The 21,970-nt window shown below is 37.4% G+C and overlaps 1 protein-coding gene across 3 annotated transcripts in view; it reads left to right on the top strand.

Moving 5' to 3' along the window:
• NR2C1 (nuclear receptor subfamily 2 group C member 1) overlaps window positions 1–21,735 on the top strand; it is a 38,390-nt gene extending 16,655 nt beyond the window's left edge. For all 3 annotated transcript variants that reach the window (XM_059816231.1, XM_059816232.1, XM_059816230.1), the window contains 9 exons: window positions 2,370–2,517; window positions 2,620–2,710; window positions 4,025–4,209; window positions 7,669–7,831; window positions 9,858–9,979; window positions 13,094–13,233; window positions 15,188–15,325; window positions 20,533–20,638; window positions 21,176–21,735. In XM_059816231.1, the coding sequence (XP_059672214.1) occupies window positions 2,370–2,517; window positions 2,620–2,710; window positions 4,025–4,209; window positions 7,669–7,831; window positions 9,858–9,979; window positions 13,094–13,233; window positions 15,188–15,325; window positions 20,533–20,638; window positions 21,176–21,350 (1,268 nt within the window). In that variant the 3' untranslated portion in view covers window positions 21,351–21,735. The remainder of the gene's footprint in view (window positions 1–2,369; window positions 2,518–2,619; window positions 2,711–4,024; window positions 4,210–7,668; window positions 7,832–9,857; window positions 9,980–13,093; window positions 13,234–15,187; window positions 15,326–20,532; window positions 20,639–21,175) is intronic.
• The last annotated feature ends 235 nt before the right edge of the window (window positions 21,736–21,970 follow it).

The raw sequence follows: 21,970 nt of genomic DNA, 5'->3' as shown, positions 1-21,970 counted from the left end.
TTAATACAAATGGATTTTATATTTTTAAGTCATTGTATCTTCTTCCTTTAAAGAATTGTACAAGTTTGGTATATCAGAAGTCTGAAATGTTTTCAAGCGTACATACTGCATGACAAACTTAATAAGCATTAAGTGGTAAAAGTGAATGAATTGTTATTCCTAGGTGGCAAATGTCAAGCATGTCTCCATCTTCAGTTTTTATATATGCAGTTCAGTTTTTCTATGCATAAATTAAGCTACTGAACATTTTGAATCCTTCTACCTTCTTGTCGCTTTTTCCGCAACTGAGATTACTGGCAATTGCTGCTCACTTTAGGCAAAGCTCTGCAGAGACAGTTATTCACAAAGCAGAGATCCATAGTGATCTAGAGTTCAGTTCTTACCAATTCCTGCAGATTTCAAGTTCCTTTTTAGATTTCCATACATTGGGTGTAGTGATACTGCAATACCACAGCAGTATCAGAAGACTAAATACGCAGAAAATCAAGCAACACACAAATTCTTCAGCCCTGATACTGCCATACTATTGCTATACGCACAGTATTAGTCTTGTGCTCTGCTCTCAGCCGTCCGGCTCCATTTTGCTGACCTTCTTGAACCTCTGTGGACATTCCCTTCCTTACAGCCCTGCTTCTGTCAGCAGAATCCAGTAACTTTTTCAGCACAGAGGAAATTAATTCAGAAAGGGAGGAAAAGCTGGGATCATGGCAGTGGATCTTTACTCCTTTACCCTCTATTTCAGCTGGCAGTACTTTACCCCTCCACAGAAGACTTTTTAAGCAGAACAAAATCGCTGGGGTTGAGGGTCAGAAGGCAGGAAAAGGACCTCTGGGTCATGGGGGAGTACTGACCAGAGGAGAGGATTGTTTTAGGATAAGAAGTCTCATTCCTCAGTGGGGTGGGGAGAGGAAAGAAATCTCATCACCGTCTTGTACTGTAACTCCCTCAGTGGTGTTATTTGTCCCTTGAAGAAGTCTTGGCCCTTTCTCAGCAAACTCAGATCCATCTAGCGACTGCAGGGCTAGCAAAGGAAGATAAAAGACTTTTGCTGCCACCTCTCACCCTTTCAAAGCACCATTCATGGGTTACAGGCTCGCTTTAATGGAATTGTCAATACTTGATGATATTATGACACTTGGTTTTATGATACTTATCAACGTAAAAATTCGAATAGCATCGCAATCTACTACTAACTTGAAAGCTTTTCCATTTTTTTCTTTAGTTACACATTTTTCAAAACTGCGTAATTGAAAAAAAAAGGTTTTTTTCCTATTTGCCTTTGTGTTTTAAAATAATGAACATTCAGGATTTTCTTTATAGGCTTAAACAGTTTCTATGTGCAGTACAACATTAAAGATGTTCTGCTAGCCAGTAGCCAGTGCTTATCAGGCTGGTGAATTGATGCATATTTTACATTACGTGAAGGCCTGGTTTGTGACTCTCTTTCAGGATCCTGTTCCAATCTATAAAATGACTTGCACCACTTTAAAATTGTGGAAGAACAACTTACTGCATATTTTTAAAAGATTTGTACTTTGTAAATACCTTTTATTAATTAAGTTTTACAGAAACAATGTTATGGTACTGTTATGTTATTTTTCCAGAAATTTAATTTTCCTTTTAAACCTTTAAAATCAAACTGTAAAATGGTTTCTTTTAGCTTTATTCCATAGAGCTAGAGAGTTCCCCATAGGGTGTAATCCTCTAAAATTCATTTTAATGTTCTCTTATCCATCCACGGCAAGGTAATGTATCTGTAGGCTAAAGCCCAGATTCATTCCACCTAGTTTCACTGAGCTATTCAAATTAAAAATCTGCTTCTCTGAAGTCAGTGATTGCGGGTCAGGATGTCGCCCAGATCTTAAATGGTCTGAACTGAACTTTGTGAATGTCCCTTTCCCTCTGTATTGTCTAAGGTCCTAACTTGGGAAGCTTCTTTAAGTGCATAAAGTTATGTGGGTTCAACCCAGACCCACAATCCTTGGAAAAGGGTACCATGAGTCCTTTACAAATGAACTGAGAGTGTGGGACAGTGAAATGGAGAGACAGAGAAGCTGTAAGCCTCCACTTAAAGTTCCAAATTACAAATAAGGTATAAGGGGATTTCTCCCTTAATTGTAACTTGAAAAATTTAGTGTCTGTATGTTTGGTCTCAGACTTTGACTACTACATCATTTCATTAAGAACAAATCAAATCAGTGTGTTGTTTTTTACCCAAGTTATTAGCCTATTGGTTATGAGATTTTTTTTTTAAGTTATTTTCAGAATCATTATTAAAATTGCAGATTAAATAAAGAGAGGGGGAAAAAGGATTATTTCTTAGTCTGTAATTTGGGATGTGTCTTAATAGTTGCATATTGTTTTGTTAGCTGTGCAGTGTGAGAGGAAACCTATTGAAGTGTCAAGAGAAAAATCTTCAAACTGTGCAGCTTCTACAGAAAAGATCTACATTCGGAAAGATCTTCGTAGTCCACTAGCTGCAACTCCAACTTTTGTAACAGATAATGAAACAGCAAGGTATGTAAATTCTACTCAGAAGCAGCTATCTCTTGTTTCCTGAAACAGGAAAAATTAATTTTAAAAACAATCAAAATTAAAATTTGTGCTGTTTTGTGTCAGATCAACAGGTCTACTGGAATCGGGAATGTTTGTTAACATTCATCAATCTGCAATAAAAAGTGAGCCTACTGTGCTGATGACTCCAGATAAGGTATATGATGATATGACTGATACATTAAGTAGAGTTGATTGCTGTAATTGTGCACGTAGGGAGGGAAGGGTGTTCTGTTTTATTATACTTCTGTTTTGTTAAATTAATTTTTAAAATACTCCTTTACAACATTAGCCAGTGTTGCAAATGCCTTCTCTTCACAAGAATGCTTTTAGCCTTACATAGTAAAAATGCTAAAAACCCTACAAAGTAAGCCTTCCTCCATGTTTTTAGAGAGCTTTAAGGGCTGCATTATTTTTCTTCGTATTGGGTAATCCTGACACTTGGATATTTCTTTTGTATCAATAAAGTGAGGTGTTTGCAAAACCTCAAACGGCATTATCACAGTGCATTTCATAAATACTGTTATGTTTTTTCCCCCTGAATCGCTAATTTTTTTGCAAAGCTAGTAAGAGCTGTCTCAGCAACAGTCTTATTTCTGAGCTGCTTTTCTTTTGTTTCCATTTTGTTACACTTGCTGATCCACTAAAGCCATGTGGTAACTTCCCTACACGTGCACTGTAGGAAGCTTTTGTATTTTTCTAGCTGATATTAAATTACCTCATACTGTTTTCATGCATTTTGTCTCGCTTGCTCTGTCTACAAAGGGCCCCATCAAAAGTTGTTTATTCCATTTCACTTTTCTGGCTCTGTCTGTAGAGTATGACAAAGCAAGCTAAATGACATGTAGCACGCTGGTGTTAGCAGCAGCACACTTGTCTGTAATCATGCACTTCCCTTACTTTTTTTTTTTTGCGGGGCAGGGTGGGAAACTTGTCTTACTGCCTCTCTGAGTTGCTGGTCAGTACTGAATCACCTTGTTCCCTTGCAGTTAAATAAAGACATAAAAACCAAAAAGGCTGCAGCACAGTTCTTTTTCTGCTTGCTTTTAAAGGTGACTTTTTATCCATTCCTTCTTTTCAAACATTCTCCTACCCTTTTACTACTGACTCATTTACACGAGGAAGGTAGGAAGATGCTAAAAATGTAATCTAGTGCAGTCTTACAGTCCTGGTGACTGACTAGTGACTGGAGATGCTAAATTCTCTTTCTGCACTTGCTTGCCATCTGTAGCATTCTTTCTAAAAGAAATAGATAGCTATTACTTGTAAAAGTAAATGTCTAAATATTTCATATTTTAGAAGCATTGCAGTGTCTAATTGCTGCATTATGAATACCCATTCACTGAAAACAGTAATTTCCTTACAGGTCTATTCACATGCTCAATTCTTCATTAATGTAAAAGTTAGATTCTTTTAGTACAAGTTAACTGCTGCCAATATGAGAGAATTAAAAGCTGTACTTTTCCCTTAGGTTGAAGCATGTCAGGGAGATTTAAGTACACTGGCAAATGTGGTGACTTCATTAGCAAATCTCAGTAAATGCAAAGACATGTCACAAAGCAGTACAGAGCTATCTATGATTGAGAGTTTAAGTAATGGAGATGCATCATTATCTGAACTCCATCAAGAAGAACAAGCTAGTAGTGATGTTACAAGGTAAGGCATGTTACATTTGAAAATACTATTCTTTTCAAGAAAGGTCTCTGTCAATTCAGACCGTTAATTAAATCATTGCAGGGTAGGAAATTTATCTGCATTAAAAATAATAGTAATAACAGCATAAGCTCATGTAGAACATAAATCTTGTAAGATTCTTCCAAGTGAAATCATAAGGAAGTTCCATTTGAGAAATGAATACTTTTAGTTGTTTGTACTTGAAATGAATTTCAATTTAATGTTACAGCTGGTTTTCTTACTTTTTTGGTTGGCCTTAATAACGTGTGTTAGATCTTGTACTATAGTCTTAGTACTTTGTATCATCCTGGAAAACTGTTTCTTAGATCTCATCTGTGTAAGTAGTTTAATGCCTGTAACTATTAATCACCTTAAAAGCTTGAAAAGCATTTTCTTTCTACACAGGAGTAGTCACAGAATTCTCAGAATGAATATAAATACGTTCATTGAATATCTTACCATCTTGTGTCTTGCACTGGTTTTAGCTGAGCTGTTTTGGTGAGCATATGCGTAAGATATTGTGTGTAGTATGTACTCAGTTATTCCGTCAATCACAATTGTGTTCTTCCTTGCTTGTCATCTCATGCAAGCTTCTGGCAGCTGTCCCAGCAATATTCCTTTACACACCATCTACATTGTACATGCCATTTTGAAAATGTATATGTGGAGTAAATCCATCGAGGAAAAAAAGATTGGTATATAGTGAAGTGGCTTGTACTGACTGAAATACAGGATTTCCCCTATGGTCTCTATGGCTTTGTATAATTGCAAGCAGAATGCATTTGATGTGCTCCTTTCTTTGTATGCTGCTTAGAAAGTCAATGTGACTTATATAGGTGCTGATTTGGGCCTTTGCTGTGCCCTCCTAGGTAAAGAATATAAGAATATGCTGTGTAAATACTATCATTGTACATGCTAATAAACTTCATTCAATACTATGGCTGTTCAAAAAGTTGTAGTAATCTTTCATTTCTTTATTTCCTGGCACTTTGAGATGCTTGCTTTTGCCAACTTCAGTGTTTCTGTTCAGTTTTAAAAATCTGTCTATGAAAAAGCATCAAGTTCTCTCAGCCAGGGAGCTTGAAGGAGCTCTGACTCAGCTTAATGCGTACTCTAGTTAGGTTACCTAAGAGATTTCCAGTGGGGAGGTTCAAGTTAAATATTCCTGTGAAAGGGAAGTTGTTGCCCAAGCAGAAATTAAAATTTTTATCTAAATCTTTGATTTCCTTGCTAGGCCCTATGCCAGCTTGATCTAACAGACACAGATGTTTACTGAAGAAAAGCAGTTTAAGGGGTTCAGGAAGCAAGTTTTATCCATCTGTGTTTTTCATGTATTTACTATATTCCGTGGCTTGCAGCTACAGTAGTTAAGCTTTCACTTCTGCTGACACAAATTTAGTGTACAACTTCGCTGCTAGCACTCCGCTGCTTTTATATTGTAATGTAATATGCCTTGTCCTCTAATGGCTTCGTTTTCTATATTAATTTTTACAGTTTATCAGCAGTCCTATGTATCTGTTAGTGACTGAGCCCAACGAAAAGAGAACCAAAGTCGTTTCAAGCAAAGGATATCAATACCATGTATTTTAATGTCGATTATACCTTTTTTTCTCACTTTGTGGGCTTGGCTTTTGTAGCTTCCAGGCAAGCTTTGTTCTAGATTCTCTTTTCCTCGGTGTTTTACCTTGCAATCATGGCTCATGTTGGGGCTTCATGTATGAAGAGTACCCACAGTGCTGAGCTGTGAGGAAGCAATGCTTCTGTTGACTTCTGCTGGTTTACTACTGCCACTTTATGAGATAGGAGGGAGAAGATTTCTATGAAAGCAAGCAGTCAAGAATAAGTTGGATACAAAGTATCATGGGCAGACATGGTTAACCAGTGTATGCACCCTCTCTATTTACAAAGGACTCTTCAGCCTATACTAGAATAAATACAGGATCGTGGCAGATGCGTATGACATTTACCTTTTGGGGAAAGGAGAGATCTTGTTCCTTTCTTACATTTCTGACCCTGTTACATGAAAAGCCCTGCAGAGATCCTATTTTTCCTGAGAACCAGCTGCCACTGAGCTGCTGGGTTTGCCTGTTCTATCTAAGGCTGCCAAGAGTGAGCCACGCAGGACCTGAAATTCAGATCTCCTAGCAGGAGTCCAATAATATAAAACTTCTAGATCTTACCCATGAATGCATTCCCTTTATGCCTACTTTCTGTATACCGGAGACGGAAGACATCCCAGGTGTATTTGTGTAGTCCACTTCTGTTTAGTCCACTTGTGCATGCCCCAGTCACCCTCATGTGTACACACCAAGGTATACAGGCTAGTGTAGGACCAAAAACTAGTTCATTTACTATCTCAAGCCTGAGGCACTGTCAGCAGCTCTTTGATTGTGATGTTTCATTTGGTTGTAAATGGTTATGTCAAACATAGTAAACATTTAGATTTTTTTAGCAAGTTAATGAATTTAGATAGCTAGGGAGTGTGGGTGAAAAGGAGGTGGCAAAAGTCTACTCCAGACTTCAGCATTAAATCAGTGATTTTAGATTCTGTGGTAATAAACATGTCTCCATAAATAGCGAATCAGCTCTACCTACAAGCTGGTAATCAGCTTTTGTAAAGTTTTCAGACCTCAGTGCATAAGTTTTTCATGCAACACTGTATACAAATGATACTGCTCTCAGGATATGTCATCTGTCTGTAGGCAGTGATCAAGTCTGTATATTTTTGATTGTAGATGTATCATTTGTGGTTCTCGGGTGTATTCATGAACAGAAAAACAACAGATGTGTTATCAAGCAGCAAAATGAGTGATATATCTGTGCTTGTCCTGACATCTCCCCCATAACATTTGTGCACGTGATAGGAGTCACTGCTCCACATCAAAGGGTACTAAGGATGGTATTGAAAACATGAGAGTGCTTTCTCTTACACATTTCGAAACAGTCTTTTCAAATTAAGTTGAATAGCCTAACCACAACTCATTACTTAAAAAAAAAAAGCTTATTCTGTTTGTGCTTCATAGCAGCAAAAAATCTATAAAATTTATATGTGCATTAAGTTCCTTTAAGAGCAGTCTGACGATCATGTCCTCAACATGGTCATGCCGGCACCACTCTAAGTAAACATCACTAAAGAGATCTTGAAAGGCAAACTGTGATTCAGCAGCACAATCAATATGTCAAAACTGTGAATTTGTTGGCAACTAGTGTGAACAGGATCTGCTGCTAATTTTTGTTTCAGAGCCGCTGTAAGTTAGAGTTTTCAGGGATTTTGTTTGGTGGAGTGTCAGGAAAAGCATGCTACTGACTTTTATTTACCAAATCTGTTTCTTTGAAACAGACATCTAAACCTAGGTTTCAGACATGTGCAGGTTGCTCCTAAATTGAAACAGTCTCTAAATGAAATTTTCTTTTCTTTGTTTGTTTGTTGTGATCTTACAGGGCATTTGATACTCTTGCAAAAGCATTAAATCCAGGAGAGAGTGCAGCATGCCAGAACTCTGAAAGTATTGAAGCCAGTGTACAGCTGATTGGTGGAGAAACAAGCATGAATATCGTTGAAATAGAGGGGCCACTACTCAGTGATGCACATGTAGCATTCAGGGTACTTAATATTTTTTTACAGTTGACTATTTATAACCATTTTAACATAGTAATATAAAATAATGACCTGATGAAATCTTATTTTTAATTTCTTAGAAGAGTAACTACTTGTTCAGGTATTGGTATTCATTTCTGATGAATGCACCACTTCTGTTCAGTGGTTAACTCTTTGTTTGGGAAAATGTATAGCTCTCTTCAGTGGTTTAGCTGCACTGTTTATTTTATAGCTTCTTACCTTAAAATACTAGGTAATCCATGCAAAAGAATTTACATAGGCAAGAGTTGCACAAAGCAGAGAGTCAGCATCCACGTTGTCACTTGTTAAAAGGTGGATCTGATGCAATCTGTAACTGGATTTTGAGACTCTTAAGTGTATTTGTCAGTTTCTCCTTTGTGTATGTACCCTATTTTAGTATGGTATTAATTGACTTTAATCATTAAGGGAAAATATATGGCTCACTAAAAAAGAAACCATATTTTCTGGCTTTCTCGTTTTATGAGCCTGCAGAAATTCTTCTATCCGTTTTTTTCATCTTCTTATTATTCATGGACAAATCAAAAAGCTTGCTCATCTGAAAACTTACTCAGTACCAGGCATTTTATTAAACTTTGCATCTCTGTGCTGGTTTTGGTTGGGATAGAGGTAGTTTTCTTCACAGTGGCTGGTAAGGGGCTATGTTTTGGATTTGTGCTGGAAACAGTGTTGATAATACAGGGATGTTTTTGTTATTGCTGAGCATTGCTTGCTCAGAGTCAAGGCCTTTTCTGCTTCTCACACCGCCCCACCAGTGAGTAGGCTGGGGATGGGCAAGAAGCTGGGATGGGACACAGCCGGGACAGCTGACCCCAACTGACCAAAGGGATATTCCATACCATATGACATCATGCTCAGCAATCAAACTAGAGGGGAGGTTGGTGGGAGGGATGCTGTTTGGGGACTGGCTGGGCATCAGTCAGTTGGTGGTGAGCAACTGTTTTCATTTGCATCACTTGTCTTTCTTGGGTTTTATTTCTCTCTGTCATTTTTAATTTTTGTTTATTTTCCTTTTCATTACTACTATGATTATTATTACTGGTTTTGTTATTATTATTTCAATTATTAAACTGTTTTTATCTCAACCCACGAGTTTTCTCACTTTTAGTCTTCCGATTCTCTCCCCCCACCCCGTTGACGGGGAGCGAGTGAGCAGTTGTGTGGTGCTTAGTTGCCGGTTGGGGTTAAACCACGACACCCTCTCATCAGCGCATGTTTTGATCACTCAAATAAACATCTCTCTAATGCAAATGTCAGGGGTTTTTTTAAATTGTATTAGCCAAACCATTATATTAAGAAGCATTAATTTCTGAAGATAAAACTACACACTGTATTTAGCAGTTTTGGGTCAAATCCCACTTCCTTCACGTATGCAGGTAAAGCCACTGATTTTACTCATGTACATTAAGAAAGGTAGAGCTGGTCCTTTCTGATGTATATTGATTATATTTATTAAAAGTACAAAAAAAGATGTTTTGTGAAATAGAATTCCCACACACACCCCCTCCCCAGGAATTGTGGTAGCTCCTCTAATTTTTCAGGCCACTTACTCCACTCCTCTGGGGGAAGCTTTGGAAAGTAATGATGCCTCTGTGTTTGTATTTTTTATGTATTTATCTATATATAAATGTAAGCAATTTCATTCTAATTACAAGGATTCTTCTAAAACTCGTATTCTTTGAGAGTGTCTCAGAAGTTGAGTTTTATTTGGGATTTTCCACCTCCAGGTGTTCCAGACATGAATATTTATCTAAGATCAAGATTCAAAATTTTTGCCTTTTTTGTTGCTTTGTAGTTATTATAGGGTATAACAGTGTGGCTAATAATGAAAAAGGCAGTCATTCAATTTTATTTCAGGATTATCTCATGTTTATTTAAAAAACAATTTTACTTTTTTGCTTAAAAGAAACTCTAAGACTGATTTTTTTTCTTACCGTGTTTTTTTATGAAGAAAGTAAAATAGCTGACTTGCACTTTTTTTTTTGGTTGCCAGCTCACCATGCCTTCTCCTATGCCTGAATATCTTAATGTTCACTATATCTGCGAGTCTGCCTCCAGGTTGCTTTTCTTGTCCATGCACTGGGCACGTTCCATTCCATCTTTCCAAGCTTTAGGGTAAGTGTTCAGTTACTCTATTCACTCATGTTGTGAATACGTACTTTCTAATTTATTATTTTCACCGTCTTCTTCAGGGACATTTTAAAATATAAGTTTACTTATTAAAACTGTTTATAGATCTCTATCATGAAGGTAAATTTTCTGAATCAAAAATACTCCCAATTTCAGTCAAATTCAGGTACTTTGGTTGGGTTTTGAAGGAAAAAGGAGTAGATTTAGAACAATCAAATGCCTCCACACTGCTACTTCTTTAATAAATTTTTAGTAAATAGGACTTCCTATCATTTTTTAATAGCTACATCCCAAACTAAGATGCTTATCAGGCAGTCACCAGAAAGAAGCTCCTCTCTGGATCCCCAAATGTTGTTATCTTTATAGGCGAATTAGTAGTAATCCTTTTGCCTTTAATAACATATATGAAGAAAATGGTTAGCTAGATTCATCAAGCATTCAGGATTAAGTTGTTTAATTTCAGGGGATTTTCCAGAAACAAATGGTTGCTGTAACCAGAAAGTAATTCTTATTATTCTTTTTACAGTTTGTATAACATCCTGCTTTTCCAGCAGCATTCAGTGTATCACTTATAATTCTTAAGCTATATGTAGTAGTACATTGCCGATCATCATGAGAAAACATCTCAAAACAGCATGGGGATTTATTTTCAGAAGTAATTTTATGAAGACACATCAAACAAATAAAGATACTGTATCAGCTCTGACACAAATGGACTATAAATCATGTTTGCCTGTTCTCATATACAGTGTTTTTCTTTACTTCAATATCAAAATAGTGTATGATGTGGCAGCAAAGAGATTTGCTTTTTAATGTGAGGGATTGTCCCCTTTTCCAGGAAGGCTGTCAAAAGCAGGATGATCTGCGATTACCGTTTATGTTTACTCAGATGTTTAAGCCAAATGATTCTACATTGTTTAGGGAAAGATACTATCTTGTGTGTAATTGAAGCCTGTGTTTTGGAGAAGGAAAAAGCAAAATTCTGTACAGTTAAACAATAGCAAGGGTAAAAAATCAGGTAAATATGATGTTTTATTTTAGTAGAAATTATTGCCCTGCAGAATTTCAAAATACATAGCAAATTAACATGGTACATGATATCGTTAAACATTTTCAAAAGGTTTTTGTAACAGAGAGACACTGCAAATTAGTGTTGTAACAACAAATGGGAATTGCTTTTTAAAAATAAAATGTTGTACGGAAGACCTGTCTCTCTGAAAAGATTTAACAAGAAATGCTTATAGAAATCTGCATAGTTTTTTCAATATGTTACTTCCCAATATATTTTTATGTTTTAATAAAAAAATGGAGGAGTAGGCTGTCTTATAGTGTTAATATTCACTTGTGCCAGTGTTTACAGTGCCAGTCAAGATCATGGGCAACAGTCTATTTAAACACCATTTAACAAAAATACACAGTTTTCCTTTTGAAGAGCTTAAAATGCTAACTTTTTTCAAATGGAGATTTATTTGAAATTAATGCAGCTTTTTTAGTTTGAGCGCATTATGTACTATAATTTTGACTTTTAGAAGAGTGACTCATTTCACTTTTAAAATGAAGAGAAATTCACGTTACTAATAATTGAGAGGAGTTGACAAGCCGAAACAAAACTATAGTAATGGTTTTGTAAGCAAGATAGATAATTGTATCCAGGTAGTTCCCTCCTCAGGCCATGTTTTCCTTAGTCTCAGCAAGATAGTTGGCTTTGGCATACTGATTTAGTTAATGATATCAAGTTATTGCTTAGTTCATCTTCCTGCACAAGGATCTTTGTAGGCAAGAGACGTTCCTACTGAAACGTTCATCGAGCTGGTTACAGCCTCTTAGTTTTTTGAGACCGCTTAAGTTTGATCAGCCATTAAGTTGCTCTGGATTATATATTTATCCACACCCATGCCAGCTGAATAGCCAGTACACCCTATTTTCACTGTTCCTCAGCATAGTCCCTTTGACAGGAGATGAATGGGGATGTGACAAATATGTGTAGAAGCTGCATGTACAGTATCATGTCTACCATAAAAAGAACTGGTTCATAGTAAAAAATATTGCCCTAGGTAAGCTCTCTGTAATCCAGTATAGGACAAGTCTACAGTAATCTGTTATTTAGCATATTAGTATTGCAGTAAACTATCAGAAATGTTCTTGAAGATTTCATCAACGTTTTTGCAAAAATCCATTCCATTGTATTTTTGTAGTTGAAATCCTAGCTTTAATATGCTTTTCTTCTTTGATAGGTCTTGTGCTTCTTTTAACTTTCCATTATTTATATTTACTGTCTAAAACTGAAACATGGTACCAGAATTTGACTCCTCAGTGGTAGGATTTCCTTTTTAAGGTACTGAGCTCTTGTTAAGCTCTATGAATTAGAGATGCTGGGCAATACTGAAGGTTAGGTTAGTAATATGGAAGTGCCCGAATACGGATTGATACACCTAATTTTAAGCTTCAGCATTTGAAAAAAAATATTGACTATACATGAAACTTAATTTAAGGACTAATTCCAGCAAACATTTGTTTGCTTATGACTTCTATTTATACTTCAAAGTCTGTATTTCAATCCTGATTCCAAACATGAAGAGGATACAGAAAATACCAGGAAGCTCAGGAACTTGATCTGACATGTTCCATTTCATGTGTATTTTTAATTAAGAATTATACCAACCTGCCAGATTTCAAGTAAAAAAAAATAGACCTTTGAGTCTATTCTACATCCACAATACAAAAGCAATGCAAGCTTTTTTTGTCCATGCATGTAAATGCTATCCAAAAATTAGTGTAAATCCTAAGAAAACTAGCATGATGGAATATGCCTAGACAGTTGTCATTTACTGTAATTTCAGCTTGCTTTTGTGATAGAGATCTATTTCCTTTTAGGTCATTAAAACAAAAATTATTTCTTTACAAATGTCACTCTAAAACAACAGGTATTTTAATCCTAGCATGCAAAGAAAAATACTTTTGATGCGGGACTTCATTTTGGTACTGGTTGCAATGGTTGGATTAGAGCAATGTTTTATGAAGTATTCTTCAAATTAAAAAAAAAGTGTGTGCATGCAAGTGGCTGGTTTTATTAAGTGAAATTATTGTATTTTTTAATAGACAGGATAACAGCATATCATTAGTAAAAGCCTGCTGGAACGAACTGTTTACACTTGGTCTTGCGCAATGTTCACAAGTTATGAATGTGGCAACTATATTAACTGCATTTGTTAATCACCTTCATGGCAGTTTACAGCAAGGTAAGGTGTATACTGCGCGCATTGCCAGACTTGGGGAATTACTTCATGTTTTTTAAGTTTTGAACTGTGCAGAAGTTTTTTAATTATCCTTCAGTTGTCAATGAAAATTTACTGTTTGTAGAGTTTAGCAGTTAGTATTGAAACAAAATAATACTAGAAAATACAGTTCACAAGATGAAATTTTTTAGCAATTTAGCAAAAGTCAGCTATACTAATACTTGCGTCCCCCCAAATTTAAAAAAAAAATAAAATTACCCATCTTTCTAATGTAGGCTAGCATTTACTTTTTTTTTATATTGTGTCTGTGTAACGTCTAATAGTGTTCTGCTCTATACTAGTGTTAGTATATGTCAGCTCAAATTAGGAATATTTCAGGCAGGATCAACGTTAAGAACACAAGTGTACTGTGAATATGATTCCTCTGTATCAAGGGTATAAAGTAAAGAATGACCCACCTGTCCTTGCTGTTCATACCTGTGAAGCAAAGCAGCCAAATGCCAACTTGGTGATATACTTCTTTTACATAACTTGGCTTGTTGACTTCTGTATGCTAGTTTTAGACTGCATGCAAGTCTTCAACAGATCTTCACTAAGTATACTTCCTTTCCTATTAATCCTATGTCCTGCATCTTTTGCGTGTTTTTCATTCAAATGAAAGAGATGTCAGTTGGCCTCCTCTTTCATCTACAGTGAAGGAAATGTTCTTCTGAGTGGTAGGGGAGTCTTTTAGCTAATCTTTATGTGCTTGTCACAAGGTTTTCAGCACTAAAAGCTAACCAATCAAAAATAGTACAGACTTCATCTGTTCATAGTCTTAACATATTTTTAATAAGGTAGATGCACATACAAAAATCTTAGCATTTCCAGGTTTAACTAGATTTTAGGGTTACTTACTGTTATGTGCATGAAAATTCAGTTGTTAATGCTATACAAAAACAGATTGGTAAACTAGAAAAACAGCCCACCAGACTATAAATTTTTCCTCTCCTTTTAATGATGAGGGAATTAAAGAATTATTTCTGAGGGGTTTTCATGATTTAAAAATATCCACAAGATTTTCCTGTAAATAACAATAGTTTATAGTCAAAACAAATTGATTAAACCACTAAATGTAATGGATCAGCTAAACATTCTAACAAATCTGTGAATGTCTTTAGGAGGGATACAAGTGGAATTTGGGAACTTACTTCAGTCTACGTAATTTTTAAGCATGTTCACCAAAAAGCTTATTGTAGTAATTAATAACGGTTTTATCATTACTACAAATATATGTTTTTGCCATTTAATTTGGGAATTCAGTTTGAATGCAAAAATCAGAAATTTATAACTAGTGTCTTCCAGTTGTGTAGTATGTGAGCTGCAGCATCTGAAAGAGATAACAAATTTGTATGGCCCAGGGACCCTAGTTTGATGGATCGTGGAGGGAACGGGATTTTCAGGGCGCTTAGCTATTGCTGACCCAAGGGGAACAGCTCTGCACCAACAACATTCCCCTAGATGCAAATCAGGAAAGGTGTATAGTGCACCTTCTTTTTCAGCAGTGGCATGGTCTTTGACTGACTAAAATAACCCATGAAACTGTACGCTAACCTGGCTCATGGCACCTGACCCTTAGACATAGAGCACAGATCTGCTGTTGCAGTGTTTTCTTTACTTATAAGTAGTCTTTCCCTTCCCTGATCATTTCAAGCTCTAGTCCACCCCTGATTGCTGGAAGCTTTAGTGGCAGGAAGAGACCTAATTGTGCAATGTGGGGTGGGGGGGGAAAGGATTGTTATAGTCCATAATTGTTGGTGTTGAGATTATTCAGACGTAGTGTGTGAGTTTATAGATGGCATAGATTTCCCACTGTTTGAATCTAAGACAAATAATTATTTTTAAAATCCAGTGTGACCACATTTTTTGCATGTGTGTTGACTTGGGCATTTTATATTTTATGTGTGTGTTGACTTAGATAAGCTGCCAACAGACAGAGGAAAACTAGTAATGGAACATATCTTCAAATTGCAAGAGTTCTGTAACAGCATGGTGAAGCTTTGCCTAGATGGATATGAATATGCATATTTGAAAGCAATTGTCCTCTTCAGTCCTGGTATGTAATTATTCCAAATGTAAAATTTTAATCTATGCTATTTTTTGCCATGTAACTTCTGCCTGTTTCATTATATGCAGTTACTATCACCTGTAGAATTACTGCCTCACTTGTTGAGGAATCTTGGAAAGTTTATAATGAGGACTGTAGGAAGAGGAGGGTTAATCTTTTAAGATAAAGAGTTGAATGCTGCTTTGGAGACTTAAGTTTTACTCTTGCCTCTGCCATTGATGATTTTTATATTTTTATTTATTTGTTGCTTTTAATTCTGTGCCTCCTTTCAGGCGTGCTTTTTCTGAGGACCTGCAGTTTAATTTTCGGAAGTGTTGCTCTCGCACATCCAGCTGAGATGGATTGAAGTTGGGTTTTTAATGTATGAAAGACTATCTCTCTGGGCATCGATTCTCACAGGCAAAATTACAGAAACATATCACCTCACTTCACATAGGTATTTTGAAAATAAATATTACATCTAGCATTTCTGGTGAACGAACACCACAAATATTCCCTTATATTATTACTTCTGTCTTCTGAACAGTATTTGCCTTATGTACTCCAAGTAACATTAATGGACATACATTAGACAGTGAAGATAAAATAAAATAATGATTATTTTTTCCTTCTGGGAGATTAGTCTACAATATGGAGGAAGAAGAGTCCTATGATTATGATAGACAGTAACTGAGTAGTTAGATTATGTAGCACATACGCCTGGACTGTAGAAAATTACAAAATTAATTTTCTTTATTTGAAAATCATAGAATTAACTTTTCACTAAAGGCATTCAGATACTATATCAGTATACTGCAGGTCTTAGATTCATCATTCAGAATTTAGGGATTTAATATAAAACCAAAACCAAATCTTTTGATAAAAGAAAAATGTATAAACCTCAAGTACTTTCTGTATCTCCGGCTATTTTTCACTGTCACATTTAGAAAGGAAAGCTTCAGAGTCCCTTTTGCATTAGAAAGTTGCAAAAGCATCAACAGCTTCCTTTAATCCTTGTTGTTCTGCCTTTTTTAGGTGCTGATGTCCCATAGAAAAGATAGGAGCAAATTTTAAAAAGCTGTCTGAATCTTAGTGACCTGTCCCCCGTCAGTAGTGTAGGATATGGAGGAGAACTGGGTATTTGGTTCTCGTCAGTTCTGTAGATTTATTAGATCTGAGAAGAACTTTCTTTTTCCATTCAGTTGCAGTTCACCCTTTCACAGAAATATTAGTTGAGGTGAGAAAATCTTTTGGAACTTGGACCCTTCCAAAATGTAAACTTTAAGCAGGTTTTCTAATAGAGAGAGAGAGATATATATATAAAAAAAAGAATTGTGAGGTTCTTGCTTTGCACTTTTCCCTCATATTTACATGATCTTTTCTATACGTAGTATCTACAAGGAGTATCCTTTCATGTGTTTGCTTCTACAGTCCCCTGAAGCACAGGAACAATTTCAGTTTTCTGATAAGCAGGACCCACCATGAGTTTACTTGCAATGTTAAGCGCGCTTGATAGTGTTTGCAGTTTTTCTTTTCTGCTGAGGACTGAAGAGTTGCCTAGACTTTTCACCGTTATTTCAGAAGAGGCAGAGACTTTCTTTAAGGGGAGAGTGGGAGGGTGTTTGCTTGTTTAATTTTAGTAGTTAATGCTTGCAGGAGACTTAATTCTCCTTTATGTGTTCCTTATCCCAAAATAGTCCTTTCATGGCATTCCCATACTCAGAACTGGTACAGGTTGCTCCAGGAAAGAAAGAAAATGATGGAAGAATACCTCAAGCCCATTTTTCTAGCAAAATGTCTACTAGGATTTATGACAGACTCTGTTGGCCTGTCTGAAGAAATCAGTCCTGTTAGATACCAGGAATGTTTCTCTAGGAACCTTACACTTGCAAAGCAATATTTACTTATTTGTTTAGTCGGAAGTTAATTTGTCTCCTTCTGATTAGATTTGACAACACAAAAGGTAGAAGGAAAAATACCTTGGGAAAAGACTATATCCAGTCACATGATTGAGATGAATTTTCTTTAGCTCACATGCTTTCAGGATCACATTCCTAATGATGTGTACCTGCTTTAATGGCCATGTGTTGTCAATATTCTTGATCCTATGAGCCATATAACAAAATCTTCATATACCTGAAAGTAATTTTCAGTACCTTGAACAGAAGGGATGTTCTGGCAATGATTCACAGGCCAGAAATTACAATTTCAGGGATTTTCCTGCTCTGCTGCAGGATGGGGCTGGGCTGCACATGCAGCAGAGTCCTAAGGTAAGAACATCTGCTTCAGTAGGCCCTGCTGATTTGCTGTCTTCCATAGCTGGAGACTTGGGGATTACTGAAAATCTTCTGTTGCAAGCCAGCTGTTTGAGTGTCACAAGACAGCCTTGGGCAAAGACATGAGTGCAAAGGGAGTGCTTAAGAAGACTTTGCATCTTTATAAATGGCTACTACTGTACTAGCAGTGGTCTTCAAACTACTGTTTTCGGAAGTTGACTTCTAGCTGTGTTTCTGACGTTGCTCTAAAAGCAGCGTCATGAAGCGATGCATATTGCATGTCAGCGACAACTCCCCAAAATGTGTTGCTTCTTTACAAATTTGTTAACCTCTTGTCCTCTGCATAAATTTGAAATCATGCTTTCAGGATGACTGAATTACTATATAGGACAAAATATTCCTCTGTGAAATGACATGTTCAGGGGAGTCCAATGTATCATATAACTCCTAAATTGCTCTGAAAGCTTCTATATCTGCAGAGCTAGACCAAAAACTCCTGGTTTTGTTGACAGAAGGCCATATATTTGGAGAGGAGGAGTGACTGTTAGAAATAATCTTTGTTCTGACATAATTCGGCAGCTCATTTATGATCCCATTTCTGAAAAATAAAATCTACATCATTTGTCATCCTACTATGACAGTAAAATATTTACATTAAGATAGATGGATAATAAAAATTACAGACCATGTAAAGTATTCAAAATTACTGGATAATAATTTCCAAATGTGACTTGGCAGTTAGGTTAATATCCTTCCATTTTAGCCAGATTTAGATTTCAAGTGTTTAAATCACTGCTAAAAATTATGTCTAGCATGTTTGAAAATTTTGCACTGAAAAAGAATGATCTGCTACGTATCTTCTACAGCTTTTAGGAAACAAATGGTTCCTAGCCTTTTATTTTGCTTTTTCCACTGATTTTAATTTTGTCCTTCACTTCCCACCCAAATTATATTTGTGCATACAATATTCCAATAAATGTCAGTGTATTGAAACAATGCTGTTCTACTGCTACACAGAGAACAGAGCTGTATCATCAAGATGGATGTAAACATTGCAAACACTGCATTTATTTGAACTCTCCAAAACGTCTGGTTGTATTTATAAAAAACTAAGTAAAACATAAACATAGGGGAAAAGGTAAAGGAGGTAAAGCAGTGTCCTCCACTAAAACTGTGAAGTTGCTACAGCTACCAAATAATGATTTCAATATGCTTACAATTAGATAATCTGTATGGATATCCTCAGGGTATTCAGCTCCCTGAGCTGGAAGACAAGGATAGAGAGCAAAAGAAACTCCCCGTGATCCAGGAGGAAGCAGTTAACGACCTGCTATGCCACCTGGACACTCACAAGTCTATGGGGCCCGATGGCATCCACCCAAGGGTGCTGAGGGAGCTGGTGGAGGAGCTTGCCAAGCTGCTCTCCATCATTTATCAACAGTCCTGGTTAACAGGGGAGGTCCCAAATGACTGGAGGCTTGCCAATGTGACGCCCATCTACAAGAAGGGCTGGAAGGAGGATCCAGGGAACTACAGGCCTGTCAGCCTGACCTCGGTGCCGGGGAAGATTATGGAGAGGCTCATCTTGAGGGCGCTCACGGGACACGTGCAGGACAACCAAGGGATCAGGCCCAGCCAGCACGGGTTCATGAAAGGCAGGTCCTGTTTGACCAACCTGATCTCCTTCTATGACCAGGTGACCCCCCTAGTGGATGAGGGAAAGGCTGTGGATGTTGTCTACCTGGACTTCAGTAAAGCCTTTGACACTGTCTCCCATAGTATTCTCCTGGAGAAGCTGGCGGCTCATGGCTTAGACAGGCGCACTCTTTCCTGGGTTAAAAACTGGCTGGACGGTCGAGCCCAGAGAGTTGCGGTGAATGGAGTGAAATCCAGCTGGCGGCCGGTCATAAGCGGAGTCCCCCAGGGCTCAGTTTTGGGGACGGTCTTGTTTAATATCTTTATCAATGATCTGGATGAGGGGATTGAGTGCTCCCTCAGCAAGTTTGCAGATGACACCAAGTTGGGTGGGAGTGTTGATCTGCTCGAGGGTCGGAAGGCTCTGCAGAGGGATCTGGACAGGCTGGATGGATGGGCCCAGGTCAATTGTATGAGGTTCAACAAGGCCAAGTGCCGGGTCCTGCACTTTGGCCACAACAACCCCATGCAACGCTACAGGCTTGGGGAAGAGTGGCTGGAAAGCTGCCCTGCAGAAAAGGACCTGGGGTTGTTGGTCGACAGCCAGCTGAAGATGAGCCGGCAGTGTGCCCAGGTGGCCAAGAAGGCCAACGGCATCCTGGCCTGTATCAGAAATAGTGTGGCCAGCAGGAGCAGGGAGGTGATCGTGCCTCTGTACTCAGCACTGGTGAGGCTGCACCTCGAATCCTGTGTTCAGTTTTGGGGCCCTCACTACAAGAAGGACATTGAGGTGCTGGAGCGTGTCCAGAGAAGGGCAACAAAGCTGGTGAGGGGTCTGGAGCACAAGTCTTATGAGGAGTGGCTGAGGGAGCTGGGGTTGTTCAGTCTGGAGAAGAGGAGGCTGAGGGGAGACCTCATCACTCTCTACAATTACCTGAAAGGAGGTTGCAGAGAGGTGGGTGTTGGTCTCTTCTCCCAAGTGACTAGCGACAGGACAAGAGGAAATGGCCTCAAGTTGTGCCAGGGGAGATTCAGACTGGATATTAGGAAAACTTTCTTTACTGAGAGAGTGGCGACACGCTGGAATAAACTGCCCAGGGAGGTGGTGGAGTCACCCTCCCTGGAGGTATTCAAGGAACGTGTGGACGTGGCTTTGTGGGACATGGCTTAATGGGCATGGTGGTGGTTTTTTTTGGTTGATGGTTGGACTTGATGATCTTACAGGTCTTTTCCAACCTTAGTGATTCTGTGATTTTAGTGCATCTAATACAGAGCAGGTATAACAATGTAGAGTGTTTTTTTCAGATCACCCAGGTCTAGAAAATGTGGTACAGATTGAGAAATTTCAAGAAAAGGCTTACATGGAGTTCCAAGACTATGTAACAAAAGCATATCCTGATGATACTTACAGGTCTGTAAACTTACATGCTTACTTGATTGATTCTTTTTTCAGAGCATTGGTGATACTGATTTATGTAGTATTTCTTGTAATAAATATGTACATTTTCTTCTTACCTCCTTAAAGCTAAGAAATTACCTTTAGAGCACTTCAAATATTATGCATGTACTCATACATATTATGAGTATTATTTATCTACTCATTCATTATTAATTTCCAAAATGAAATATTGGAAATAAATATTTTTAATGTTTTCATTTTGAATTGCACCTACTTGGAATATTTTCTCATTTAGTCTAAATCCAAACATTATACAGTCTATGTAATTAACAGGCATATTCACATTTTTTGTATTATTGAAGACATGACTGAACATAAATTTAATACTCTACTGATTTAAATATTTAAGCCTTTCATGAACTAGATACAGTGAATTTTGACCAGTATTGTCCCTTGTTAATTTTTTCTTGTCTTTTACTGCTAACATGTTGTGAATAACACCAAAATCTGTGACCACAAGTAACACTTTTTATCAAACTTGTTTTCCAGACTGTCTAGACTTCTCCTCCGATTGCCTGCTCTTAGGCTGATGAGTGCTGCCATCACTGAAGAGCTATTCTTTGCAGGACTAATTGGAAATGTTCAGATTGATAGCATCATCCCATATATTCTGCGAATGGAGACAGCGGACTACAACTCTCAGATAATTGGTCATGCTGTATAAAAGTAGCAGTCAAGGATTCTGTACCATGGCAGTCATGGTGATGTAAATGCATACCCTGTCTCCAAGAGATGGCAATAAGCCTTCCCATGCACCTTTCCAAAGAAGGCTAATATTCCTCCTTTCCAGTACACTTGGGAAACATGGTGGAGTGTATTAGGGAATATAGGATCACTTCCTGTTTTTCATCTGACCTTCAAGGACTTGTAAATTAACTTGATATCTGAAGAAAGTCAAGAATTGTCCATCCTATTTTTGTAGATAGATGAACTTGGAATATTTGTTTATGAAGTCCAGGCTTGTGAAGAAACTGAAGAAGCTTTGACTGAACTAAGGTATCTCAACTTAGTTTGATGTTTTAGACAAATAAATTAACTTTCCTCTCCGAGTTGTGTTTTCAGTGTTTTGCTACTAGTTCTTTCTCACTGATCAAATGGAAAATACATGATCAAACGGAAAATATGTGATCAAACATCCTGAAAAGGACAGTGTTTCCATGGAAACAAGACCATTATCACCAAACTTAGTTTTTCCTGTTGTTCTGAAGAGAGATTTGTTTATTGTTTAATGAAACACTGGAGATCGCTACAAGTGCAGGGAAAGTAGAGGAAGTTCACATTTTA

Source organism: Gavia stellata, chromosome 4 (genome assembly GCF_030936135.1).
Source record: "Gavia stellata isolate bGavSte3 chromosome 4, bGavSte3.hap2, whole genome shotgun sequence".
Classification (NCBI taxonomy): domain Eukaryota; kingdom Metazoa; phylum Chordata; class Aves; order Gaviiformes; family Gaviidae; genus Gavia; species Gavia stellata.
The sequence above is the reverse complement of the archived record's forward strand: the minus strand, read 5'-3'. Positions and strand labels throughout refer to the sequence as shown.